At 44.9% G+C, this 25,539-nt stretch overlaps 2 protein-coding genes across 6 annotated transcripts in view; one reads left to right on the forward strand and one right to left on the reverse strand.

Moving 5' to 3' along the window:
* Positions 1–12,650, forward strand: part of Cse1l (chromosome segregation 1 like) — a 37,539-nt gene extending 24,889 nt beyond the window's left edge. For both annotated transcript variants that reach the window (XM_034494826.1, XM_076930265.1), the window contains exons 15-25: positions 2,077–2,213; positions 3,135–3,238; positions 4,516–4,613; positions 6,693–6,843; positions 6,959–7,167; positions 8,023–8,120; positions 8,215–8,300; positions 8,691–8,772; positions 9,688–9,834; positions 10,874–11,105; positions 12,070–12,650. In XM_034494826.1, coding sequence (XP_034350717.1) covers positions 2,077–2,213; positions 3,135–3,238; positions 4,516–4,613; positions 6,693–6,843; positions 6,959–7,167; positions 8,023–8,120; positions 8,215–8,300; positions 8,691–8,772; positions 9,688–9,834; positions 10,874–11,105; positions 12,070–12,159 — 1,434 coding nt within the window. In that variant the 3' untranslated portion in view covers positions 12,160–12,650. The remainder of the gene's footprint in view (positions 1–2,076; positions 2,214–3,134; positions 3,239–4,515; positions 4,614–6,692; positions 6,844–6,958; positions 7,168–8,022; positions 8,121–8,214; positions 8,301–8,690; positions 8,773–9,687; positions 9,835–10,873; positions 11,106–12,069) is intronic.
* A 1,422-nt stretch (positions 12,651–14,072) lies between these two features.
* Stau1 (staufen double-stranded RNA binding protein 1) overlaps positions 14,073–25,539 on the reverse strand; it is a 42,504-nt gene continuing 31,037 nt past the window's right edge. The window contains exons 4-12 of one of the 4 annotated variants that reach the window (XM_034494832.2): positions 25,436–25,534; positions 20,427–20,639; positions 19,025–19,168; positions 18,183–18,329; positions 17,227–17,302; positions 16,736–17,055; positions 16,110–16,232; positions 15,696–15,781; positions 14,073–15,385 (exon numbers count right to left, since the gene is read on the reverse strand). In XM_034494832.2, the coding sequence (XP_034350723.1) occupies positions 15,370–15,385; positions 15,696–15,781; positions 16,110–16,232; positions 16,736–17,055; positions 17,227–17,302; positions 18,183–18,329; positions 19,025–19,168; positions 20,427–20,639; positions 25,436–25,534 (1,224 nt within the window). In that variant the 3' untranslated portion in view covers positions 14,073–15,369. Of the gene's footprint in view, positions 15,386–15,695; positions 15,782–16,109; positions 16,233–16,735; positions 17,056–17,226; positions 17,303–18,158; positions 18,330–19,024; positions 19,169–20,426; positions 20,658–25,435; positions 25,535–25,539 lie in introns of all 4 variants that reach the window. The other 3 variants (XM_034494831.2, XM_034494829.2, XM_034494830.2) reach the window with 3 other exon arrangements.

A 25,539-nucleotide genomic window follows, 5' to 3' on the forward strand; every position in this document is an offset into this window, starting at 1 on the left:
GAGGTCAGAGGACAAATGGCTGGAGTAGTCCTCTCCTCCGGGTGAATGGAGTGAATGTCAGGCATGGCTGCAAGCACCTTCACCCAAAAAGCCATCTGTATTTCCTTCTCCAAGAGAGGAGAAATACATCATGGATATATTATGTCATATTATTTATGTTTTATATTATTATTTGTGTTACTATCAAAACACAATGACAGCTGTCCACTTTTAGAACTAGCATGTTATCAGCGGGTTCAGGTGGAAAAGGCTACCATCCTCAACTCTTAACTCTTCATGTTTTGCATATTCTTAGGTTTACTTCCAAATATACACCTCATGATTTTTACTGTATTTTAACATTACTACAATGTCATCAGTAGATAATATAATTATCAGTCTCTAGAAAACATTCTTGTAGGTTATCTTATCATGCAGGTTTTAGGGTGTTTTTTTTGGCTAACATGCCTCTTGCATGTAGGTTCTGTGTCTTCTGTATATAGACTCTACAGTCGTTGTGAGTTTTTCTCAACTAACGAAATGTTCCAGATTCATCTCCTACATTTCCTGCCTAGACCCGGCTAGCCCCTCTGAAAGGTGAAAATTTAAAGACTACTGTCTGAAGCCAGCTATGGCTGCCCATACATGTAATCCCAGAACTCAGGAGTCTAAGTGGCAAAACCAGGATAGCCTCTATAAGCAAGGCCCATTTCAGCCAAGGCCACTTAAAGATGTCCTGTCTCAAAGAAAAACAGCAACTTAGAAAAGACCACCGATTGGCACCGGGGCATCGCCAATGAAACAGTACTGGTTCTAGGCTTCTTCCCGAGGAGAACTAACTAGGAAGGAAATAAATCACCGTAGGGTAGTTTTTCTCTTGATTTGGAGTTTGCATTGTTTTCACAACAGTGTCCTACAGTTCGCCCAGACTGGCTTGGGCCTCACTGTGAGGCCTGGTTGGCCTTAAATTTCAGATACTCCTTCCAGGAACTAAAAATATGCACCACTAACTCACCTTTTATGTGACTTTAGTGATTTTCTATTTATACTTTCTTAATTTACCCTAACATGGAAGTACAAGGATGTTTTAAATTTATGTTCTATGTATGAGTGTTTGCCTGCATGCACATGTAGACCACATGTGTGCCTGGTGCCCTTGGCTGTCAGAAGACAGCATCAGATTCCCCTGGTCAGGCTTGTCCCAAGTCCTCACTTCAACCTTAACTGTCAATGCTCAGCTCTTCAGTAAACATCAAAGGCCACTGTGCTGGTGAGCAGGGCAGGTTCAAGACTCGGACACCTCTTGGGTCTTTTTATTTTATGTATGTGAGTACACTGTAGCTGTCCTTCGGGCACACTAGAAGAGGGCATCAGATCCCGTTACAGATGGTTGTAAGCTACCATGTGATTGCTGGAAATTGGACCTGGGTCCTCTGGAAGAACAGTCAGTGTTCTTAACCTCTGAGCCATCTTTCTAGTTCCTGTCTATGGGTCTAAATTATCTAGTTAGATACGTCTGGTGCTGAGCCAGCAAGAGGACTCAGCTGGTAAAGGTATCTGTGACCAAGAGTTCAATTTAGAAAATCCACCTAGAAGAGCCTTGCCTCCTGCAAGATGTGTTCTCTCCTCCACATGCTCTCACACACGCACACAATTTTAACTACCATATATAAAATAACTGAATTATTTTAAAGTATGGTTCTTAAAATTGTAGAACACTGTTTTTTAATATATTGGTATGCTCACTTAATTTTAAGATTCTGCCTTCATTGTGATGAGTTCAGAAAAGAATTGAGAGGAAAGAAACAATGGGGTTAATGTCTAGAGAAGGGGTTCATGCCCGTCTATACTCCAGTTCTAGGGCATCTGGCCACAGGCTCCTGAATGCACATTGTACACACTCATACACATGGAATAAATACTCTTGAAAAGTGAGTGGGAATCCAGCTATTCAGACATCACTTTCTCAACAGCACATCCTTTCACAGCACAACAGGGGTTAGGGCTGGTCCTGGCTTTTAATGTCAACACAGTGTTTTTCCATTTCTTTTGCTAAAACGTTACATTGGATTTAGAAGATGTGGTAATGTTTTTCAGGTACCAAAAGAGCACCTTTTAGTCTCTATTCCTCTTTTGATCAGTCACCTGGAGGCTGAGAGTATTGTTGTCCATACTTACGCGGCACATGCTCTTGAAAGGCTGTTCACTATGAGAGGGCCAAACAATGCCACTCTGTAAGTATTTGATTGCTGAGTCTTTCCTGTACTTATTAGCTCAAGGCAGAGGGTATACCTTATTGGTCTGAGATATCTCTGGATTTTTTTCATAATGTCATTAGTATTTAGAAAAACTTATGTGTGTAATTTTTATTCATTTCACTGCTCTTTCCAAAAGGATGTAAGGCAACTCACAAACTAGACTCTTTTGTTCTCAGCTCCTGAGATATACTTCAGGTGAATGAATCAGTCTTTTCGTGTCAGGAAAGTAGCTCTTGTGGTCTGATGCTGGATGAAATGCAGACGAGGGCTCTGCATGACTTTCAGACAGTTTTTCTGTTCAATTCTTGAAATTAAGTGCTAGGTAACATGGAACACAGTCTTGGGATCTGTTCTTCACCCAGCCTTGAACACAAGCGCTCACAGTGGCCACTCAGGATGAAAGGACATCCTGGGAGGTGGCTTCAGATCAAGGTGTGAATGAATACAGAGATTGTTTGCTGCACCTTCAAGGAAAGAAGGTGGTGGGAGCCCTCCTGATTGTGGGCACTGTCCTCTGTGGCTGAGGCCCTCCTGATTGTGGGCCCTGTCCTCTGTGGCTGAAGCCCTCCTGATTGTGGGCACTGTCCTCTGTGGCTGAAGCCCTCCTGATTGTGGGCGCTGTCCTCTGGTTGTAGATAGGAGACAAAGAGACTAAATTAAGAGGACACTGAGGTCACCTAGTGTGTTTATTTGCTCAGTTATGCTTGACCCCATTGTGTCTGATTAGGAACTTAACATGAGCGCATGTAAGCCGTTACTTCCTAGAGGTGCCCACAATTGTCAGTGGTGAGAGATGGCTCATTTTATGCCAAAAAGTGTGATCTAGTATTTGCCCAGGGCACTCATGGTGAAAAGCTGAGAGTTGGTAGTGACTGAAAGCTGTTTTCTCATCTATAGTTTTACAGCTGCAGAAATGGCACCGTTTGTTGAGATTCTGCTAACAAACCTTTTCAAAGCTCTCACCCTTCCTGGCTCTTCAGAAAATGAATATATTATGAAAGGTAGGCCGTTTCCCTGGTGTTGAGACCATAACTCTCTAACCTCAGATTACAAGGTAAACACTCTTTAGTTATACATCAGGTTTCCAGACTTCAAGAACCAGGTATTCTCTGTTCAAACAAAAACATTTCTGCTTTTTTTCTTTTAAGTAAAATAAATGTTACTTTGTTCACTAACAATTTTTTTTAAGTTTTACTTTAGACCTGTAGCAAAATTTAATTTTTCCTTTCATAGAGTTATTTTCAGAGTTATTTCAAATTAGCTCATGAAATCGTGTCTGTTGACTGCTCTGCTGGGTGTTGTAGAGCAGGGCCTGCTGCACATAACTCCCAGGGATGCCGAGCAGTGTGACCTGCCATGTGCTGCCCTTTCTCACTGTCCCATCTCAGATGTCTCTTGCTTTCAGAATCATGATACTTGCTTTTCTAAGGAACTCCCTGAGGAGAGTGTGTGACTGTGACTTTAAATCAAGGTGGATCTTCCTGGGTCTCAATACCATGAGGGTACTGTGTTCCCATTGTACATGGTGTTATTACCTTTTCAATAAATATTCTCACATCTTCTGAGTGCCTTAGCTCAGGCTGGGTTGATGTGAGTCTTTGTTCAGGTAGAGGAAATAATACTGTAACAGTTCAAAGGCAAGAGAAGTGAGATTTCTGCTGTTTAGACCAAGCATGTGGTCGTGGGGCTTTGTAGTCAGCATTGACTCTGGGAATGAACCTTCAGGGTACTAGTGAGCATATGCTTAGCTTGCCCGTGGACGCCTCTCCTGTGCCCTTGTGCTGTTAGGTGCCTGCCTGTTGCTATGCAGAGTTTTTATAGTACGGACTCTGGCTTCATATGTTTAGCATTTTAATGTGCTTAAGAAGATCAGTAGCTGATGTTTTAGTTTCCTGTGAGCTGGGACTGTTTCTTTTAGATCTTGGATAACAGTTCTGCCAGTGGTTTCTAATTTAAAAAAGATAGTAGGTGTCCCCTGAATGTTCTATTTCTCTGTCCTGGCCGCCCCGCTGTCCTCCTTCCTCTGTCTGCTCCTTTACTTACCTAGTGATGTTTCCATCGTCCCTTTTTAACTCTTTAACCTTTGGGTCTTGTAGGAGAGCTATAATATTCTCCACCCACACCTGTATGAAAGGGAGACATTTTGAAGTGGTACAAAGGTGTATAGGGGATATTTAAGCATCTTAGATTTTTATTTGATGAATTAGTGGCCTTTCCCTCCAGTCACTTTGGTTTTAATGGCTGACGGAACTGTCTGTGCTGTTTTTATATTTTACAGCTATCATGAGAAGTTTCTCCCTCCTGCAAGAAGCCATCATCCCCTATATCCCTACTCTCATCACTCAGCTCACACAGAAGCTGCTAGCTGTTAGTAAGGTAACAGTTAAGAAAACTAGGTTGCCTTTTACGAACATTTATTATGTATGCATGTGTGGGCACACTGGGGCCTTGTTGTGTGTGGAGGTGAGAGGACAATTTGCAAGAGTTCTCCTTGTTGCAAGAGTTACATCATGTTGGTTCCAGGGATTAAAGTCAGAATTGAGGCTTGTCATTTTAACTTCCTGTGAACTTGAACTGTCTGGGCTCAGAGCCCTTTGGTACCAGGCCAGGTGTTGTAGGAGGTCCGTGCATTCTTCTGACCTCGCTTTGGTATACTTTTGTGAATGTGTCGAATGCACAGTGGGCTGGAAATGTACCTCTCAGTGTGGGCTCAGAAGCCAATAGACGATTTATGTTCTCATAACAAAATGGGCAGATGACACTGAAATATTTTTTATTTATTATATATATATATGAGTACACTGTAGCTGTCTTCAGACACACCAGAAGAGGGCATTGGATCCCATTATGGATGGTTGTGAGCCACCATGTGGTTGCTGGGAATTGAACACAGGACCTTTGGAAGAGCAGTCAGTGCTCTTAACCACTGAGCCATCTCTCCAGTCCAACACTGTGAAATTAAGAAAGCACATGACCCTGTATTTATTTGAAGTGGAATAAGATAGGCTCTGCACTAATGGTTTAGAAAGTGAGACTTGTGTGTCTGTTCTTCCTTGTGTTTATTTCCATGACGTAAAGCTCTTCACTACACAGAAACCCTGTCTTTTTTTAAAAAAAAAAAAAAAAAAAAAAAAAAAGCTGAGCAAGTATTAGAGGGAGTTTGACAACAGACCGATTATTTTCTCTTTTTTTTTCCCCCCAATTATTTTCCATCTGGGTTCATAGTACAGAACTGCTTTGGGGAATGGGGAACAAAGCAGGGTTGTATCACACACACACACACACACACACACACACACTCTCTCCTACTCTCGCCAGCCCATGTTAGCTTTCCAAGAGCTTTTGATGAAATAGGATTTGGTTGTTTAAAATCAAACTCTAAAGTTGTTGAGGACTGGCAAGCCTGTGCACGCAGGTTAAAGCTAGGGATTACCAGAGCCTGCTTTCCCGCTGCCTACAATGTGGCTCTCCTAGGACACAGGTTTGAGACAACTCATAGATCTGGGGCTGAGGCTCCTGTGAGCCAGAAGGAGCTGTAACAAATCTAGCTAAGTAACCAAGCGTTTCCCCAGCATGTGTGAAGCCTGGGTTTCATCATGCACTACCACTGCCAAATAAATAAACAAGAAAACAAGAACAGGTTTGTTTCTGGGGTTTTTTTTTTCTTTCTTACTGATGATTTACTTTTTTAATGTGTGTATTTGCCTGTTTGTGTGTCTGTGCACCATGTGCATACCTGATGCCCACAAGGTCAGAAGGTGTCACACCCCCAGAACTGAAGTGTACAGATGGTTCTGGGCCACCAAACGAAAGCTGGGAAACTAAGCCAGGCCCTCACAGGAGCAGCCAGTGTTGTATTTACTGAGCCAAAACCTCAGCCCTCCCACCGTTTCATTTAATTTAATTGTGTTAAGACAAGGGCAGTGGTGGCACATGCCTTTAATCCCAGCACTTGGGAGGCAGAGGCAGGCGGATTTCTGAGTTCAAGGCCAGCCTGGTCTACAGAGTGAGTTCTAGGACAGCCAGGACTACACAGAGAAACCCTGTCTTGAAAAACCAAAAAAAAAAAAAAAAAAAAAAAAAGACAGGGTCTCAAAACCGGTGTTTAATCCCAGCACTCTGGAGGCAGAGGCAGGAGGATATATATGCAAGTTCAAGGCCAACCTGGTCTACAGAGCTAGTTCCAGGACAGCCACCCAAACAGCTCAATATGTAGTCCTTGGCTTACCTGGGACTAGCTGTGTAGATCAGGTTGGTCTGGAGCTCAGAGAGATCAGCTTGCCTCTGCCTAGTACTAAGATTAAAGGTGTATTCCACCATACCTACCTTTAATGCTGATATTTTAAAAGGAGCTGACGTGTATTTTACCTGTTTTTAGGAGGGTCAGGTGTGGTCTACTCTGGGTGATATATAATATAGTCACTTGGATTATTGAGATGGTTTTTATTATTTCAGAATCCCAGCAAACCTCATTTCAATCACTACATGTTTGAAGCAATATGCTTGTCTATAAGAATAACCTGCAAAGCTAACCCTGCTGCTGTTGTGAATTTTGAGGAGGCTCTGTTTCTAGTGTTCACTGAGATCTTACAGAATGATGTGCAAGGTAAGCTAGCAGAGGCCTTATCCCTACACAGTGACGCTACTGGGGTGGCTATAAACCACTGCCCTGTGCCAGAGCCCCCATGGCTGCCACTAACAACTTTTCATTTCCTCGACAGAGTTTATCCCATACGTCTTTCAAGTGATGTCTTTACTTCTTGAAACACATAAAAATGATATCCCATCTTCCTATATGGCCTTGTTTCCCCACCTCCTTCAGCCAGTGCTCTGGGAAAGAACAGGAAACATCCCTGCGCTGGTGAGGCTGCTCCAGGCATTCTTAGAGCGAGGCTCAAGTACAATAGCGACTGCTGCAGCTGACAAAATTGTGAGTTCCCTTACTTATAAAGAACTGAAATTTTCAAGATCTTGGAAAAACAAGGGGTAGCAGTTTTTAAATTTTTTTTCCTTAAAATAATTAAATTCTATGAAATCTATAAGGGCCAATAGGTTAATTTCGAAGATTTAACTTCAATGGCTTATTGTGGTAAGAGGTTGTTGAAGTAAGTTTCTAACCCCAATAAGCCCATGCAAAAACATATAACTCAGTTATTATATTACAAGCTGTATGCCTAGACTGGGGAGATCTACCGCTACACTAATCTCTTCCCCAGCTATGAGATCCCTTGCTACTTGTAGCTTCTCCAGGCCATGTGGTTCTGCTCCATCCTCTTTTCTTCTTCCTCCTCCATTCTTTTCCTTTTCCTCCCTCTCTAAGGCCTCCAACCCCACCTTTCCTTTAAACTGCCCAATCACAGGCTCTAGCCTTTATTTGACCAGTCAGAATGGGAGAAGGTTCACAGGAAATCACCTGAGGAAGTAGATCCACTCCTAGTCCAGGGCAGCCCCTCTTGAGGAAGCAGAATTAACAAAATACAAACAGCACCAGGGCAGTGCACAGCAGGAGGGTGTCATCCCTGCCCCCTTTACAGTCCAGAAATAACAGCTAGAAAAGTCTGGGAGTAGTTGCACACAGATGTAATCCCAGCTTTGGGGGATGAAGGCAGGGGAAATAGAAGTTCAAAGTCATCTTTGGTTCTTTGTAGCCTATGCTTCCTGATTCTCAGTCCACCACTCCACTGCCTTCGCTGGTTCCATTTCAGTAGTAACCACTTTCCAAGCCTGCACAGCATCGTCCCTGCCTCCTCTCTGAGCACTCGTTATTTGATCTGCTTTCTTGCAGCCTGGATTACTGGGTGTCTTCCAGAAGTTGATTGCATCCAAGGCAAACGATCACCAAGGTTTCTATCTTCTCAACAGTATAATAGAACATATGCCTCCGTGAGTCCCATTAACCTTCTGCACTGATGCAAAGATTCTGTTACATGCTCTTAAAGAACTGAGCTGATACCTGTGCTTCTCTTCGATTCTTTAGTGAGTCAGTTGACCAATACAGGAAGCAGATCTTCATTCTACTATTCCAGAGACTGCAAAACTCCAAGACCACCAAGTTCATCAAGAGTAAGCACATCATTTGGAAAGGGTTGGGACACGGATTTGAGGCCCTGGCTGTGGGCAAAACTCTTATTTGTTATAAACATTACATATAAAAATACCTGAAAAAAATTTGTGTGTCCCAAACACTAACTTAGTTTGAAATGTATTATGTTCCAAAGTCTGGTTTAGGGAAAGAAACACTTTTCAGTACAAACAGTAATGTGTGTGGAGAGGTGTAAGTTGGAGATTTCAAGTAAAACTTGGTGATACAAACATGGGGGCCTCTCTCTGGGGAGTCTTGGAAGGCAGGTGCTGAGCAAGTGTGCTTTCCATGCTGAAACATTCCCCAGCAGACTTGATGAGAGTTTCCATTTCAGTGAACTTACTAATGATGCTCTTGTTTTCTCTCCGCAGGTTTCTTAGTGTTTATTAACTTATATTGCATTAAGTATGGGGCGCTAGCATTACAAGAAATATTTGATGGGATACAACCAAAGTAAGTAGTGGCTTTCTTTATAAGAAGTTATTAGACCGCTTTAACGTAAACCAGTATGTGTGTTAGCGGTGGCTTTTTTGTTCTGGGTTAGGGATAATTTACAGTGGTTTGAGAAGTGCTTTAGAGAATGCCAGGCAGCAGTGACAGCCTTGCAGTTGATGAAACTTGGTTCTGACTTTGTGCAAAGAATGTGTATAGTCATGTGACCCTTAGGACAATGGGAGGGTAATGAATGAGTGGAGGGCAAGGTTAGGGGAAATTCTGTGGGCAACTCTCCAGCCACTGCAGACTGACTGTAAAATCAATCATCTTGTGGTAGCAGGAATTGTGGGCTAGCTAAAGCTCGTGTGCTGCCAGACTCGGTCCCCTCCTCACAGTGAGCAGAGTGCTCATCTCTGATCTGCTTTCTGCACTTCATCAAGAATAAGAGTTTTGCATCATTTAGAATGGGAGAAGTTATTCTTAAGGATTTACTGACTCATTCAAGGACTAATCAAATGCACCATCAGCATTTATGTACTTAATGATATTTAAGCAAAGAAAGATGGAAGTTCCTGATCCAGAACTGGCACACTGGTCCTTGCCAGTGGCAGGTGCTCTGGCTTTTGTATCTTAGCCATATTCTTAATTTCTTGAGCAACTTTAAAAAACTTTAAAAAAAAAAAAATTTAACAATTTTTGAGTAACAAATTTTTGAGTAACATTTTAAGACTCTGCTTAAGAGAAGGTGTATAACAACACAACACTGTTTAATCAAAAGAAACCATAGCAGTCGTGGTTTCATGGGGAGTACTCTTACTATTTAGTACTGTGTTCCATTCATACAGAATCACTAGGTATAAATTATATCTATTTTAATGTCTAAGTATAATGCCGGTCTAATATTGAATAGATTTGTTTTGCTTTTATTGATAGAATGTTTGGAATGGTTTTGGAAAAAATCATTATTCCAGAGATTCAAAAGGTATCTGGGAATGTGGAAAAAAAAATCTGTGCAGTCGGCATAACCAAATTACTCACAGAGTGTCCCCCAATGATGGACACAGAGTACACGAAGCTGTGGTGAGTCTTCCTGCCATGAGCGATCGAGTGAGCGAGGGGAGACGGGAGAGGGTTTTCTCACTGTGTCTGCATAACTGACTAGCTTACTTGTGGAGGGTGGGGGCAGACAAGACAGTTGTCTTCTCCATTGGCAACTGATGGATTCCAGCATGACTTCAGGCCCTTCTGGGTTCATTGGTAAAGCGATCCTACACAGCCTTCAGAGGACTAGTGGTAGATCTGGTTTTGAGACTTAATTTTTTTTTTTTAAGATTTATTTATTTTATGTATGTGAGTGCACTGTCCTCTCTTCAGACACACCAGAAGAGGGCATCGGACCCCATTACAAATGGTTGTGAGCCACCATGTGGTTGCTGGGAATTGAACTCAGGACCTCTGGAAGAACAGTCAGTACTCTTAACCACTGAGCCATCTCCCCAACCCTTGTTTTCTCTATAGTTCTGACTATCCTGTAACTTGCTATGTAGACCAGGCTAGATTCGAACACTACGGGTCTCTGCCTCCCAAGCATTGGTATTACAGATGTGCACCACCACTGCACAGCCTTTATCTGTATCTACCTCATCTCTATCCATCCATCCATCGCTTCTGAGAGCCTGATCTAGATTGTTTCTGAATCTGATAAAGACTTTGCTAGCCTCTTCCTCTTGTGATTCCAGGTGTGGCCCACTATGCATAGTTTATATCTCTTAGGGCTTTGTTTGGTTTTGTTTTTTTGTATGTATAATGTGTATGTTCACATGTGTATTAGCATGTACGTGTGGGTGGGCGGGTGTGCTCATCGTCATGAGTTGATCTTTGGGATGTCTTCCTCAGTTGCACTTTCGCTGACTCTAGCTCTTAGCCTTGCATAGTAACATTTTGTTCAGTAATGCAGAACCCTAGGCATTGTATTTCACTAAGTAGCATTGGCTGGTCTGGAACCCACAGCAGTCTTCATGTTTTAACTTCCTGAGACCTGAGATTTCAGGCATAAGCCTCCATGCCTGGCTCTTAAAAGTAAATTTGCTTTGGTTTTTGTCTGCGCCTTCCAATCCAGGACTCCTTTGTTACAATCCCTCATTGGCCTGTTTGAATTACCTGAAGATGACAGCATTCCCGATGAAGAGCATTTTATTGACATAGAAGATACACCAGGATACCAAACTGCCTTCTCTCAGCTGGCATTTGCTGGTAAAAAGGAACATGACCCTGTAGGTCAGATGGTGAACAACCCCAAGATCCATCTGGCACAGTCACTTCACAAACTGTCTACTGCTTGTCCGGGAAGGGTAAGTGTCTGTGCTGTCCTGCGACTCTCTCTGACTCTTGAGGGCATGATTAGGAAGTCAGAAGATGAACAAGTGTTACCTGTTCCAATGGAGCTTAGGGAATGCTTTTTTAAAATAAGTATGCCAGATGGTGGTGGCGCAAGCCTTTAATCCCAGCACTCAGAAGGCAAAGGCAGGTGAAGCTCTTGAGTTCCAGGCCACCTTGGTCTACACAGCAAGTTCCAGGATGGCTAGTACTGTACAGAGAAACCCAGTCTCAAGAAAATGAAATGGTAACATTCTCAAAAATTAAATAATGTATCATGGCTTCAGTCAAAGACTGGCCCTTTAATTGTATTTAGCTAGTCTCTCAGAGTTTTTATACTATCTGATGGGCTTTATTTTTCACACATAAGGACAGCATGACAAGCCCTGGTGTACCTAGATAACAGTGTTTTATCAATTATTTTTTTTCTCTGTAGCAAGTTTTATTAGAATAAGTATGCATAAGTACTTAGTCTTTGCTAAACAAAAATTTTTCTTTTGCCAAACATGGGTAGTGGTTGAATCCTTGCAATCCCAGATGAGACAGGTAGGTAGTTGGTGGTTTGAGACTAACCTGGGATATGTAACAAGATTCTGTCCATAAACTAAAAAACAAAATCCTTTTATCAACCATAGCCCAAGAGAAATTCTGTGTGTGTACACGTGTGTGGGAGACCTTTGATTTTTTGTTTTCAGGGGCCATCCATCTTCTACCTTATTTTTTGAGACATGTCTAAAGGTCACTGAACTACTTGTCACTATTCTCCTTCCTCTACCCACACCACATGTATCTTTACTCAGCCGCCCTAAACCTCAGTTGCATTATTTGGCTTTCCAGTGGACGGTGACTGGCTGCCCTTTCCCCACACAGAGGCAGCATCTCATTTAGACCCCAGCTTGCATATGCACACAAACACCATGTGGTTTCCTTCTCCTGTAGGTTCCCTCGATGGTGAGCACCAGCCTCAATGCAGAAGCCTTGCAGTACCTCCAAGGTTACCTGCAGGCAGCCAGTGTGACCTTGTTGTGAACTGCATCTTCCTGACCCATGCAAGGGCTGAGGGTGGTTTCTTAGGAACCATGTGGACTTCTGAGCACAGCCCTGCTGAAGCATCACAGGTTTCCAGCCTCACAAACTCTTACAGAGGACAGTAAATATTGCTGTAAGCCATTGAGGTTGTTGGTCTTGATCATCAATATAACTGGTAACTTGTCTGGTTTGTCCTTAATGGGACAAGTATTTACAATCCCACGTATGGCCATGGTCTCGGTTGAACATTTGCACGGTTTGGGTGATTTTAGATTTTTGGCAGACCTTGACTGTGGAGAATTAATTTCTGTTGTTTTGAAGCTTGTATTGCTCTTGTCCTTTGTGGTTTTTTTGTCTGTTTCTTTTAAACTTTTATTGGAAATATGAAATATGAAAAAGTAAAAACAAAAAAAACCAATCTCTTGTTGACTTGCAGTGCATATTTCATAAAGTCTATAATCAGCAATAAAACCCAAAATGTGTGTCTAAGAGTCTTCAGGACAGGTGCTTTCTGAAACTTTGATACAATGAAGAATTCCTTTAAATCTACTTTCCCCATCTGGACTCCATAAAAATACTAATTTTTAAGTCATTTAAACTCAGAATGGTGGCTTTTGTTGTTTTTTTAAGAGTCTAATCGAAGCAGTCATTCAGACAAACTTGGAGCTTGCCAGTGATTCCCACTGTGAGAAAGGCTGCCAGCATCCTAGGACAAGACCCCTGGCAGTATAGGATTAGATAGAGTATTGATCCTTATTACTGTGGATTCTGCTAAAGGGAATTGTCATTTCTTTGTGTCTGTGTTGGTTGTCTTCTTCCACAATGAGTCTTCTGGGGCTGACCCAGGTTTGTCAGATTTGGATTTAAGTGCCCTGTCCTGAACCATCTCACCGGCCCATGGATTGTTTTATTATGTACACCTGCATTTCAGAAGAGGGCATCAGATCCCATTACAGATGGCTGCTGGGATTTTAACTCAGGACCTCTGAAGGGCAACCAGTATTCTAATGCTGAGCTCTCTCTCCCTGACCCCCTCCCAGCTTTAACAATTTGTGTGTGTGCACCACCATTCTATGGCTAGAAAACGGAACAGGCTACCATGTCTCTAGGAGCATTGTGGCTTAAGTGCTGGAAGCAAACCCAGGTCCTCTGAAAGGACAACCAGCACATGAGCCACTGAGTCTTCTCTCCAGCATCTGAGGTTTTAATTAGCAATGGAAACATTAAGCGTTACCAAGTGTTGCCAATTTAGTTTCTGAGATGGGGTCTGTTGTGCATAACTTGATGTATACATCATCATGCACAGTAGCCAGAAGAGAGAATCAAATCTCATTATAGATGGAATGAAACTGAACCCAGGACCTCGGGAAGAGCAGCCATTGCTAACCTATCTCTCCAGCCCCCAGTAGTGGCAGTAGTGGCAGGGAGGTAGGTTGTTACAGACCTTAGAGCACACTGCACAGGTTCTTCTGCTGCTTTGTTTAACTCTTAGTTATCAGTTACCTTTAGTGATGTGGGTGCTGTGCATGGAACTCTTAATGGCGCTCAAAACCCTGCACTTTAATGTAGCACACCACATTCTCAGAATTAATGAAAGGGTCACATGTGGCATCAGGAAGGTGACGGACTGCCTCACTCCCCTCCTGTTTAATCTTCTGTTCTGGGATACTATTCTCCAATGTAGTTTTTAATCTGGTTTTTAAAGATATTGTGAAGAAATGGCAGTGACTCCGGGTGCAGCTCAGTGGTAAGCAGACAAGGGCTAAGTCCGCATGTAGTCCCCTCAGAGGGAACTGCTGGCCTCTGGCGGTTTTCCACCAGATGAGTGCATACTGGATTCTTAGCCAGTGAATCCAGCAGTCAGTCAACCTCATATTACACTTCCTTTAGTTATTGCTCAATTGGAAAAAGACTTTCTTAGTAGCTGTTTATTGATCAATAGTTTAATATAAAGAGATTTTTAGATCTTCAGATTTTTGCCCAGACAGAAGAATCACAAGCATTACAAATATTCTCTTCTTTTAAAAAAAAAAAAAAAGTGGAGAGGGAGATGAACCAGGAGATTGATTTAGAAGTAGTGGCATATTTGAAAATAAATTAACAAAAAAAAAATTTAGCATTACCATTTATTGGTGACAAAGACTAAGTTTACTTACATTCCATGGGGGGCAAAGGTTCCAGCTGAACCAAGAGTGGAAGCATGGCTGCACTCAAAGCCACAATGCTTCCGTCCCCTCAGGTCAGCTGCCCTTCCTGCCTCTGTGCGCAAGAGCACAGCACCAGGAAACCTGTCACCTTCCCCCTACTTGGAGGTTGGAACTGACTATATTGGGCCCTCCAGGGACACCAGCCTGTACTCTTCTGGGCCCTGTAGTGTGGTAAAAAAGCTACCTCCTCAAGAGACACTCCTATTGACAATTTCTGTTACAATCGGTAAAGGTCAGGGTTCATTTTAAAGTCTGCTCCTTAAAAATAAAGTTAAAAAGGACCATATCTTGATCTAAAGTTTAAAAGTCCTAAGCTGTCCAATTTATACAAGGGGTAGGGTGTCAAGGATTCTGGTGGTAAGTCCAGAACTGTCCAGCCAAGCCAGAGGCACAGAATACATCACCAAACAGGGCTGTGATCTTTGCCAGTTACATGACTGATGATAGCATCTGTCTCAGACTAGTTTCTAAACTGCTAGGTAAGTAGATGCAACTGAGAAACTGAAATGAAAATTATATAGTGTCATCTCAACCAAAGGAAAGAATGAAACTAACAGGCATCACTGTTGAAGAGAAAGCAGTGGTTACGGTGGTGCTACGTGTGGCAGAGCCGAGTCAGTTATGTGCAGTAGGAAGCACTGATTTTTCTCTGGTGCGTTTAGCTCCGGGGCCGCTGTAAGGCCTCTCTGGTGTGGCTGTCCGGCTTTTCCAAAGTATCTGAAGCCAGCATGAGAATTGGCCATGCTCTCTGGTTTCTCTGTCACGATGCAAAAACAAAAACTGGAGACACTACTGCTGTTCTTGATGGATGGCAGAGCACAGCATCGTCACTAGCATCGAGCACAACCACGGCCACCACCTGCGGTTTGTCTTCTATGCCACATTTTTATCCACCATGACTTGGCCCACTGGAGTTATCAGAAATTCCAAATTTTCAAAGCAGTTCTCAGTATTTTCAGTATATTTGTTGAATATTTTATAATGGTTTGTGGCCAGAAAAGGTTCAGCACCTCCCGCACCTTTAAAGAAAAAGAAATTGAAATAATGAAGAAAGCAAAGAGGGACATGTGCGTGTGTTGTGTCTGAGGAAGACAGCTACAGTGGTGGCTGTAACTCCAAAATCTGACACTGACAAACATGCAGGCAGAGCACCAATGCACATAAAATTTAAACAACTATGTGAATGTGTCTCAAGTTTAGAGGGGGAAGGGCTCTGCCTGACCAATAGTAGATGAAGAGGTGGCACCTTCTGCACACCGACTCACTGCCCTCCATGGATCCCCGCTCACCCACACACACTAGCATTGCTTTCTGCATGTGGTCACTCACGCTGAAACTGGTCCATTTCCTGTTCTTGGCATCTCTGTGCTCTGTTGGTCCAACTCAGACAGGAGCTTTAAAATGTTCAGTGCAGCCTAGAAGGGTGGAAGGAAGAAATAGTCAAACCACAAGAGCAGAAAAACTCCAACTTCTTAAAACTTCCCAATGAAATGTCTGAATCCTGCTCAACATAAAAGTCCCATGTTTCCCTTCAAACCAGAGGCGTCGGCTGGAAGAGTGGCCACCAAAGCTCAAGTGCTGACCCTCCTTTTAACACCTCAGAGGGGGCTTGCTTCCTACAGCAGCCAGAAGAGAGCAGAGGTGAAGAATCACACCATCCACAAGGTTCCAGGAGAACCAGGCCCCTCTTTCTGAGGCCTCTAACACCCTGAGCAACAGCATGTGCCACCGGGGCCCACATACCATATCATGACAGGACTCCACATCCTTGCCGATGCCATGGCTGACAAGAGGCGGCTGTGAGGAGCAGTTGATGAGAGATACACACTCGTTCTTGTTGTTCTTGGGGAAGTCTTTGTATTCAACCTAAGGAAAAACAGCATACCCCCTGCATGTGGGCCCCAGCCTAGAATCCTCTAGAAGCCTTGTTCTCTCATCTAGTGGCTTGGGTTTTAAATGCTGCTTCCTAAGGAAAAGTGTCTTCTCTCCCTTCAGCCCTGGTCTACTTATACACATACACGCACCTCCTGGGGCAGGGTGTGCACAGGGCATGTGTGTGGACATTGAGGACAACTTGCTGGAGCTGGTTCTTTCCACCAATAATCACACTCAAGGTTGTTGGGCTTAGAAATAGACACCTTTATATGGTAAGCCCCATCTTAGACCCCTCTCTCTCCCTGCACAGTACATTCAAATTGTAGACAATGCATATAATCTCGCCTTTTCTGGTTTCTATAGTTCTGAGGACAGAATCCAAGGTCTTGTACACACTACACAAGCAACTCTATGCATGAAGAACCTGTCCTAAAGGACACTGTGAAGGTCATCATCTGAGGCCCAGGGATGACTACAAGAAAGCAAACCGTTACCTGGAATCCCTGGGCTCTGGAAAGGTAGTACAGTTGCTCAGAGGGTCTTGTGCGAGGTCCATGAGGTACGTGGCCTGAAGAGATGTTACTCTTTAAAATGGTCTCGGCTGTGGGCGAGGTGCCCCCGTACAACAACTCGCGGGCTATCATGGCAGTTACCGTGGCCTTGGCAGGATTTGGAGCTACCCTGGTAAAATCTTTGGTGTGGTGTCCTTGACTAACCCCGACAGCCTGGGCAACCTCTGGCACCATGGGGAGAATTCCAGCTGGCAGCTGCTGATGGCTAAGATAAGGCATCCTGAATTCGTCCTCCTTATTACCTGCAGGGGATACAGGTCACCATAGTCACCCTCACCACCCAAGCTACAGAGACACTCTTGCCACCACCATCCCAGCACATACAGGAAGGCAGTGACTTTTTCAGAAAACTCACACAAAAACCATACAAACACAGACCACATTGGTTCAACTGACAAAAGGGCCAAACTTACTAGTTCCATTTTCGTCCCCAGGGCTGGGTTCAAAAAACGTTACTTTCCTTCCATCTCCTGGTTTCTTTACTGGAGTCTTAAGAAAGAAAAACGGCGGTGAGCATAGACAAGCACAGAAGCACTGGGCTCTGTGTGGATCATCTATCAGAAGCCCATGGGACAAACTCAGGCCTCCCCATGACAGCATTTACACAGAGCAGACCAAAAACACTGCCAGGAAAAAACACTGGCTTCAAAGTGTTCAGCCTGTCGGAAAAGTAGGGTATGCACTGGCGCTAAGCAGAAACATCTTACATAACTAGAACATCCACCAAGAACACAGAGGTGTCTAATGCTGTCAGACACGAAGAGAGGGTGTTATGAACTCTACACGGTTTTGGAATGGGAAATGTGGAAGCCAAATCAAGGTCTACACAAGATTCCATATGCAACGGCTGAATCCCAGACACTGACTTCCCAGGCAGTTATGACACTGGCAGAGCTCAAGAGGCTCAACCCAACTTTAGAAGAGCCCAACATGACAGCCGCTGTACCAGCAATGGTGGCTGACAGTAATATTCAACTCAGAACTCACACGAGAATCCTAAATCTGATCTAAAGATTTGGCCTATTAGTAACCATGCTATCTTGTCCCAGAAAAACCAAAGCCAGATTCAAAACTAGGTCATGCAGAGGTGACAGTCGTATTAGTTCATCCCAATCCCAACTACCTATCAGAAGTAGAGAACAGGGCCTCCTCCAGAAATGCATCCAGCCCTTAGTGACACTAAACAGGAGACTTAACCGAACGGCTCCCAGGACATGAAGAACTGGACAGGAAACTCCCTCCTGCAAACACTAATCTCAATGGAGGAACCCCCAGGGGGCAGGCTGCTTACTGCAGGGAAGATGAAGCCTTGCCCCAGGCTTGCCCATGCAGGGAGCTAGGCCACCTGGCAGAGAGTCCCAGCAGTCACCTTCTCTTCTGATTTGAGTGCTGGCTTGGCGGGCTGCGCCTGGGGGACTTTGAACCCCAGGATTCCCAGCATGTTCTCAGCAGCGTTGCGCTTGGCCACCTTCTTATTAGTACCTGCTCCTTCTGCAGTGTGATTCCCAACTTTTACCTGTATAAAACAGCAACAAAGACCTATGACTGAACCTTCTGTTAAATATGACAGGAACCAGGGTACTACCCAAAGCCCTAGGGATTACTTTGCTGAACTGGATGGTCAAAGGGCTGTGTTTCTGATTCTGAATCACTATTGCTGTGATGGCCACACTCGAGTTAGGGATGTTTAAAACTCTGTTTTTAAAAGTTAAAAAATAAAAACTACTGTATGAAAAATCCGTGCCACAGCCCTTTCTGTCAGCATATTTACAGTGTGTGTCTTAAAGTGTGTATAAAGACAGTGTATATTAGACCCGCACTGGAGCTCTCCCCCTATACCACTCTCCTGAAGGCTGCTGTTGGACAAATTCCAGCCCGCTTCATGAAAGCTTTTCCTGAGCACAGGTATCTGGCTGCTAAAATCATCATCTTTGTGCCAAAACACTGAAAGAATAACAGGAAACCTTCCTGGGCCTACGAAGAAGAGTGGCCCAGACCAGACACTTCAGGCAAACTGCCTCTGGTCCAACTTACTCTTTCAAAGTGGATCCTCATTCTGTGACAGGATCTCACTATGTAGAGCAGGCTAGCCTTGAACTCATGGAGATCCACCTGCCGCTTGCCTCTACCTCCAGAGAGCTAAGAGCAAGCACTACCAAGCCCAGGACTGGCACAGTCGGGGAAGGGCTGCCTCCAGCTCCACCCACTTACCTGCATCACAAACTCCCTGCGGCGTGGGAGGCCCCGCTCTGTAAGGAGCAGGTACTCTGGCTCCTTCTCCTTTTTCGCCTGTTGGATCTGTGCCAGTCTGCTAATAGGATTCATCCCTTGGCCATAATCTGGGGCTGTCTGTAACTGAAAAACAAACCATGCAGAGACAATGTGCTGTTACTCACAGAAAGGAACCAGCCAATCCAGGGTCAGCACATGATAGGAGACAGAAACTTAAGTGTTGGTGTAATGGCTCAGAATCATGCACTTTTTAAAACTAAGACGTGTTTTATGATCATGCTGAGATGCTCTTTGGGTTGGTGTTTGTGTGAGCTCTGTCACTCCCTGCATGCTGAAGCTGACCCCACATTAACTGGAGACTAACATAGTGGGACTGCCACGTAAAGAGCTGTAGGACCGACCACACTGTTTGGGCAAGAATGACAAAAAAGGGAGGATGGAGCCAGGGTTATAACCTGTGGCTGCTGACTCTCCATGGGGATCCATGCCTAGCTTTCTCAATCACTAAAGCCCAGAAACCACTAAAAGCCTTGTAAAGCCCTCACTCTGAAGATGCATCCCAATGGTTGAGCTTGGCCAGAATACCTGAGGCCCTCATCCAATCCCCAGTAGCCAAAACAATAGTGTCTATTAAAAACCCTCCAGGTAGGCTGGAGGGTGGAGGCTCCTTCCTTCCCCATGGCATCTGTCAGGCACGATGAAAGTAATCTTCAGGACACAGCAGAGGAAAAAGGAGTGGCTGGCTAAAGTCCTGTCCCCTTCCAGTGATGAAAGGGGGCCAACTTTTCTCATTTTGTTTTGAATAAAGATTCATTTTTATCTTATGTATGTGACTGTTTTGTCTGCATGTAATACCACATGTGCAACTGATGCTCAAGGAGGTAAAAAGAAAGGGTCAGATCCCCCACAACTGGAGTTAAATACAGTTGTGAGCCGCCATGTGGGTACCCAGAACTGAACCCAGGTCCTCTGCTAGAACAGCCAGTGCTTTTAACTGCTGAGCCACGTCTCCACTCCTTGTGGGTCAATGCTGTTGTATTATTAATAGATCCGCTAAGTTTCATTCAAGCATCCAAGTCCTTGGAATAGTCTCTGTGGGCCCTGCAGCTTCCACCTTTACCCCTGGAGCTAAGGTGGCTCAAGAAAGCCCCACCCCTCCCACACAGAGACCAACAGGCTGTGATGCCCAACCCCAGAGGAAGCTGACACCTGAACATGTTTCTCCTCAACCCACTCAGTGGCTCATTTTTCCTCAACCTGTAGCTCCTGTGTGGTATCTAAACATCCGCTGTGTCTCTGGTGGTGAGCAGCAGCTTCTACCTCAGCCACACAGGGCTGGCTCTGTCCTTGCCTGTGGGTTTTCTGGGGAAGGCAAGCTCACCTTGCAGGTGGGCTGACTTTTCTTTTTGATTCTGGGCTTCACTCGCTCCACTGCAGGGAGAGGTGGCAGTCTCCTGAGCTGCTCCAGCACAGCCCTTGCTGCGTTCTTCTTGGACATCTTCTTGCTTTTCCCTTCTCCTTCCCCTACAAACTCCCCAACTGAAACCCTGGTCACAAAGTTCTTCATGTGTGGTGGGCCACTCTCCCGGGCCACCTGTGTCAGAGGGAAAGACTGAGTGAAAGCGTGACGGACACTTGTTGAAAGTGGTAGAGCACACTGCTTGGCACACTCTCTTCAAAAAACACTTGAGGAGGATTTACAGCCGCTGTAGGTGCAGTGCAGAGGAGAGGAAAGGACAGGTTTAGTTACAGCAAGCAGTAACTTGGATGTCAGGTAACTGTCGCTATAACTTCCACCCATAAAGATGACACTGACTGCCAGACCCCGGGAACAAGGGTACCACATTCAAGGGTCTCCCCAAAAGGTACCACATACCAAGAGGAGAAAGAGACTCCTGCAAGGAGCATAGCCACTGAAGAACCCTAAGCCAATGCATAAATCAGAACAGGTGCCATACCAGACAATGGTGTTACACCACACTCAGAGGAACGCTACCAAAAGATGCACATCGTGAATCTGCTCCCTCAGAATGAGAGCCACTTAACAAACCTTCAAACATACCAAGCTCATGAAAAACAAAGGCTGAAGATTGTCACAGATGAAAAGTAACCAAGAAACAAGACTGAAAGGAAGGCCCTGAGCTGCGTGGCAGAACAGCAAAAAAATTCACAAGACTAGCAGAGAAAGTGCAGGCCGAGTGTGTGTGAGACCCCACAGCACGGCAATGCTCGGCTTCCTGTAGCAAGAGTCCAGGCTGAAAGTCTCTGCAATCACAAACCTCCTCTAATCACAGGAATCTGGGTGTGACATCTACGAGATGGTCAAGTAACTGGTCGTAGTGGAAGCTACCACTGAAATGTCTTGTACTCTCTAACTAGTCAATGAAGGACACATTCACTGTCCTGCTTTAAGCTCTTCTGTCAAATCTGACATTTTTAAAAATAAAAATTTGCTGGGTAGTAGTGGCGCACGCCTTTAATCCCAGCACTTGGGAGGCAGAGGCAGGTGGATTTCTGAGTTCAAGGCCAGCCTGGTCTACAGAGTGAGTTCTAGGACAGCCAGGGCTACACAGAGAAACCCTGTCTCGAAAAACCAAATTAATTAATTGATTGACTGATTGATTGAAAAACTGTCCAGAAAACAAAGTATGTCAAAGAAACAGCTGTTCAGGTGAGAGGAGCCCAGAGGGACTTCCCTCACCCTTGCACTACCCTGCAGACCCTAGCAGGCAAACTTCCCAGGACAACATGGTCCCCATCCTCAGATCAAATATGAACGCTGCTGGCTCACTGTGTCCTCACAGCCCACCTGGCCCCTCCCTCAGCAGTAGTGCCACCACCTACTCACACCTAGGCTCCACCATGCTAAATGTGAGATATGATCTAGGCTGCTTGGTGTGAACATGTTGGAGAGCAAATTCTGCCCTCCTATTAAACACCTAACTCCTAAGAGACAGAGTGCATACAAAGGCTGGCCGGAAATTAACTGCCATGTTTTATGTATTCAACAGTACTTCCTGGGAAGCTAGCATGGGCCAGGCCACATGCCACATGCAAGAGAGAAGGCGATAGTGTACGTGGCTATGGCCCTTCTGACTTGACAGTTACTCAATGGAGATAGTTACACGGACACCATCTACCACCACGTGTAATGTCCCACAGTCCCCAGCTGGTGGCACAGTCTGGGTAGACCAGGGTGTACTAAGGAAGTATATTCCTGAGGACAGCACAGACCTCATCCTATTTCCACCTCACTGGTCTCCTGTCTCCTGTTGAAGATACAAGCTCTCAGCATCCTGCTGTTTCAGGCATGTCTACCCACTTGCCGCCACGATGAATTCTTACTCCCCTGGAAGCATTAGCCCAAACTCCCACCTCTAAGTTGCCTCAGTTACTGTGTTTTATCACAATCAAGAGAAAAGTAACACACCTTACAAAACCATCACTAGGGGGCACTCTTATGATTTCTTCATTGGCTGTCAGACAAGTCTCTGGAATGCTACCTATTCCTAAAAGCAGGTGTCAAAGTAGAGGAGGGAGGAAGACAATCTAGCTCCCAGATGCCACCAGAACAAACAGCTCTAAACAGCTCTGAGACTCAAGCAGGGCGGACGATTAGTATCAACAGCTGACAAACTAAACAGAAATCCAGAGCTGGTCCTAAGCAGAAAGATTTGAGGAGCCAGGCACCTTCTCTTAATCTAGCACATCCCCCTCTAGTCTCTAAAGCTGTATCCTCATACTCTACCACTCCTGAGAAAGGGCATGTTTTCCTTCTCCTACAGGCAGTGCCCAGGGAGAGTTTGGGGTGCAGCTCTCACCTAGCTCCCACCTAGCAACATGCCCTGTCATTATAAGTCATTATAAATCATTATATGTCATGTCTCCTTTCCACCCCAGCCAGCCCAATAGTACCTGCACAACAGGAGGAAGGACATGGGACCAGGAGGCTCTAATTCATAAACAGGGGACACGGACATGCCTCACACAGGTGGTCTGGGAGGCAGGCACAGCTCCCCATCCCACATTGCCCACAATGGGAAGGTGAGCACTGCAGGTCTTAGGACAATTCACCCCCACCTGGCTATGGGATAAGGGGTGAATGGGTGAGTCTGGCAGGAAAAGCATACATTTTCTGAAGTAAAATGGAGTACTATAAAGAAAGAATTAAAATATTCTTAAGATAACAGCTCAACATAGGCAGCAACAACAAATGTCAGCGGTAAGCAGGCACACAGTGAAGAGACTGCCGACCCTGAGTCTGACCCACGTAGACAATCGGTATAGTATCACAACTTGTGACTGAGTATTGGGGAGGTGAGGCCGGATCACTGGGGCTTGCCAGGCAGCCAGCAGAGCTAAACTGGGGACCCCAAGACACTAGTAAGAAAGGCAGAGCAATGACGTGGCTGGGGGAGAAAGTAACTGCTGCACAAGTGTGACGAGCTGCTTGGTCCTGGGTTGTGTGAGCAGAGACTGGACTCACAGCTGTCCTCCGACCGCCACGGGTGTGCTGTAGCACACTCATTTACAAACAAAATAATAACTTGTTTTTTAGAAAAAAATTCTTTAGTTTTGGGGGGCTGACAAAACACCTTAGTGGTTAAAGACAGTTGCTACCCTGTCAAGTCCAAAGGAAACTCCATTTTCTCCAAAATCTGGTGGTTAGTCCAAAGTCAGCATTCCTCAGGAACTTGTGAAGCTAGTTTGCCTGAACCAAAAGGAACCATTTCCCTTATCACTGGCAGAAGAAACAAATGCTACCCGTGTCGCCTATCAGCACAGGGCAATGCAGCGCAGCACAGCGCATGCTAGTCTCCAGGTTCCTCAGTGTCACAAGTGTCTGTTACACATTTCAGAGTCCATGCTGCTACCCTGGCTCTCCTCACCCCATCCCATTCCACTCTAGACTTTTCTAGCTCAAGGCCCTCCTTCTTTTCAGCTGTTCATCTCTCCTTCTAACCCTGCTATTTCTGCTCTGCCCTCTCTTAGGCCTCCCTCCCTCTCTCTCCTTTCTAGGCCAGGCCTAGTCTGCTGGCCATGTAGAGTTTACTCTCTCCCTACTCTGGACTCTTCCAGATGCCTCTGGTGGTTTTCTTCCTCTATCTACAATAAAAACCTCCCACCTGACAGTGGTTCACAGGTTTAATCCCACCACTTAGGAGGCAGAGGCAGGTAGATCTCTGCAAGTTCAAGGCCAACCAGGTTACAGAACAAGTTCCAGGACAGCCAGGGCTACACAGAGAAACTGTCTCAAAAAAACAAAAACAAGGGCTGTAGAGATGGCTCAATGGGTAAGAACACTTCCAGAGGATACAGGTTCAATTCCCAGCATCCACATGGCAACTAACAACCTGCCCCAGCTCCAGGGTGGATTCATGGCCCTCAACTGGCCTCCGACTGGCATGGAACATGGAACAAACACATACGCAGGTAAAAGACCCAGAAACAAAATTAAATAAAGGAATTAGGCGAGGTGTGGCAGCACATGTCTTTAGTCTCAGCACCCAAGAGGGAAAGGCAGGCAGATCTCCATGAGTCCTAGGGCAGCTAGAGCTATACAGTGAGACCCTATCTCAAACAAACAAACAAAAATTTGTGAAGGGAAACTTTAAAAAAATTGCCTCCTCTTTTCTAATGTATTGGGACTAGTCTAAAACAAAAATGTATTAAAATATAATTTTGCATTTTGAGCTGACAACCCAATAATTACTATCTTTAGAACAGCAGATCTCTAAGAGATGGTTATTAAAATAGTAAGGCAGGGACAGACACTCAACAATGAGGACACTAGGTCCCTTTCAAAGACCTCAGGGTCACTGTGGTGGTCATTCTCAACGAGTTTCCCAGCACTGGAAAGTAGTAGGCAGAGGAGGTGGGGGCTCACTTGGAGAAGTGGGTTGCTGGGGATAGTTCTTTCAGGGGTCCATCTTGGCCCTGGCCCTTCCTTAGTAATTCCCTCTGCTAATCTTGAAAGTCACACTGAAGTGCTTTTCCTCCACTTTCTGCTCTCACTGGGAACTCTGAAACTGTTATGGAGACCCTCCCTCTTCCAGGCTGCTCCTCTTGGGTATTTGTCACACAGAAAGTCTGACTGACCCTGCACCTTAAGAGAGACCTAATATCTGGGAGGTGACGCTGCTTTCTAGAGCAATGAAAGGGACAGGGCCTGTGTGCTATGGTGCAGGTGGTCAAGGCAAGCATGGCACAGGTAAGGATGAGGAGCTGCAGAAGAAACAGTGAGTACTGCTCTCCTGAGTGGAAGGTCTGGGCTGTCAGTCTGAAGGGTCGCTTTGTGAGTCCTACTCCAGTATTTAGGAGAAAGTGGATCCCATAGTGAATCCTGACAGGATCTGGTGCAGCAATGTTGTACATGTGAAATAGGCTTACCTCAAAATTCACAGGCAAATTCCGCTTCAGCGCAATCTCAAACACTTGGCTTATTTCCGATTTATTGAGGTTTTCTTCTTCTGATTCTCTTCCATTTACCTACA

The sequence above is a fragment of the Arvicanthis niloticus genome, chromosome 2 (assembly GCF_011762505.2).
Source record: "Arvicanthis niloticus isolate mArvNil1 chromosome 2, mArvNil1.pat.X, whole genome shotgun sequence".
Lineage (NCBI taxonomy): Eukaryota > Metazoa > Chordata > Mammalia > Rodentia > Muridae > Arvicanthis > Arvicanthis niloticus.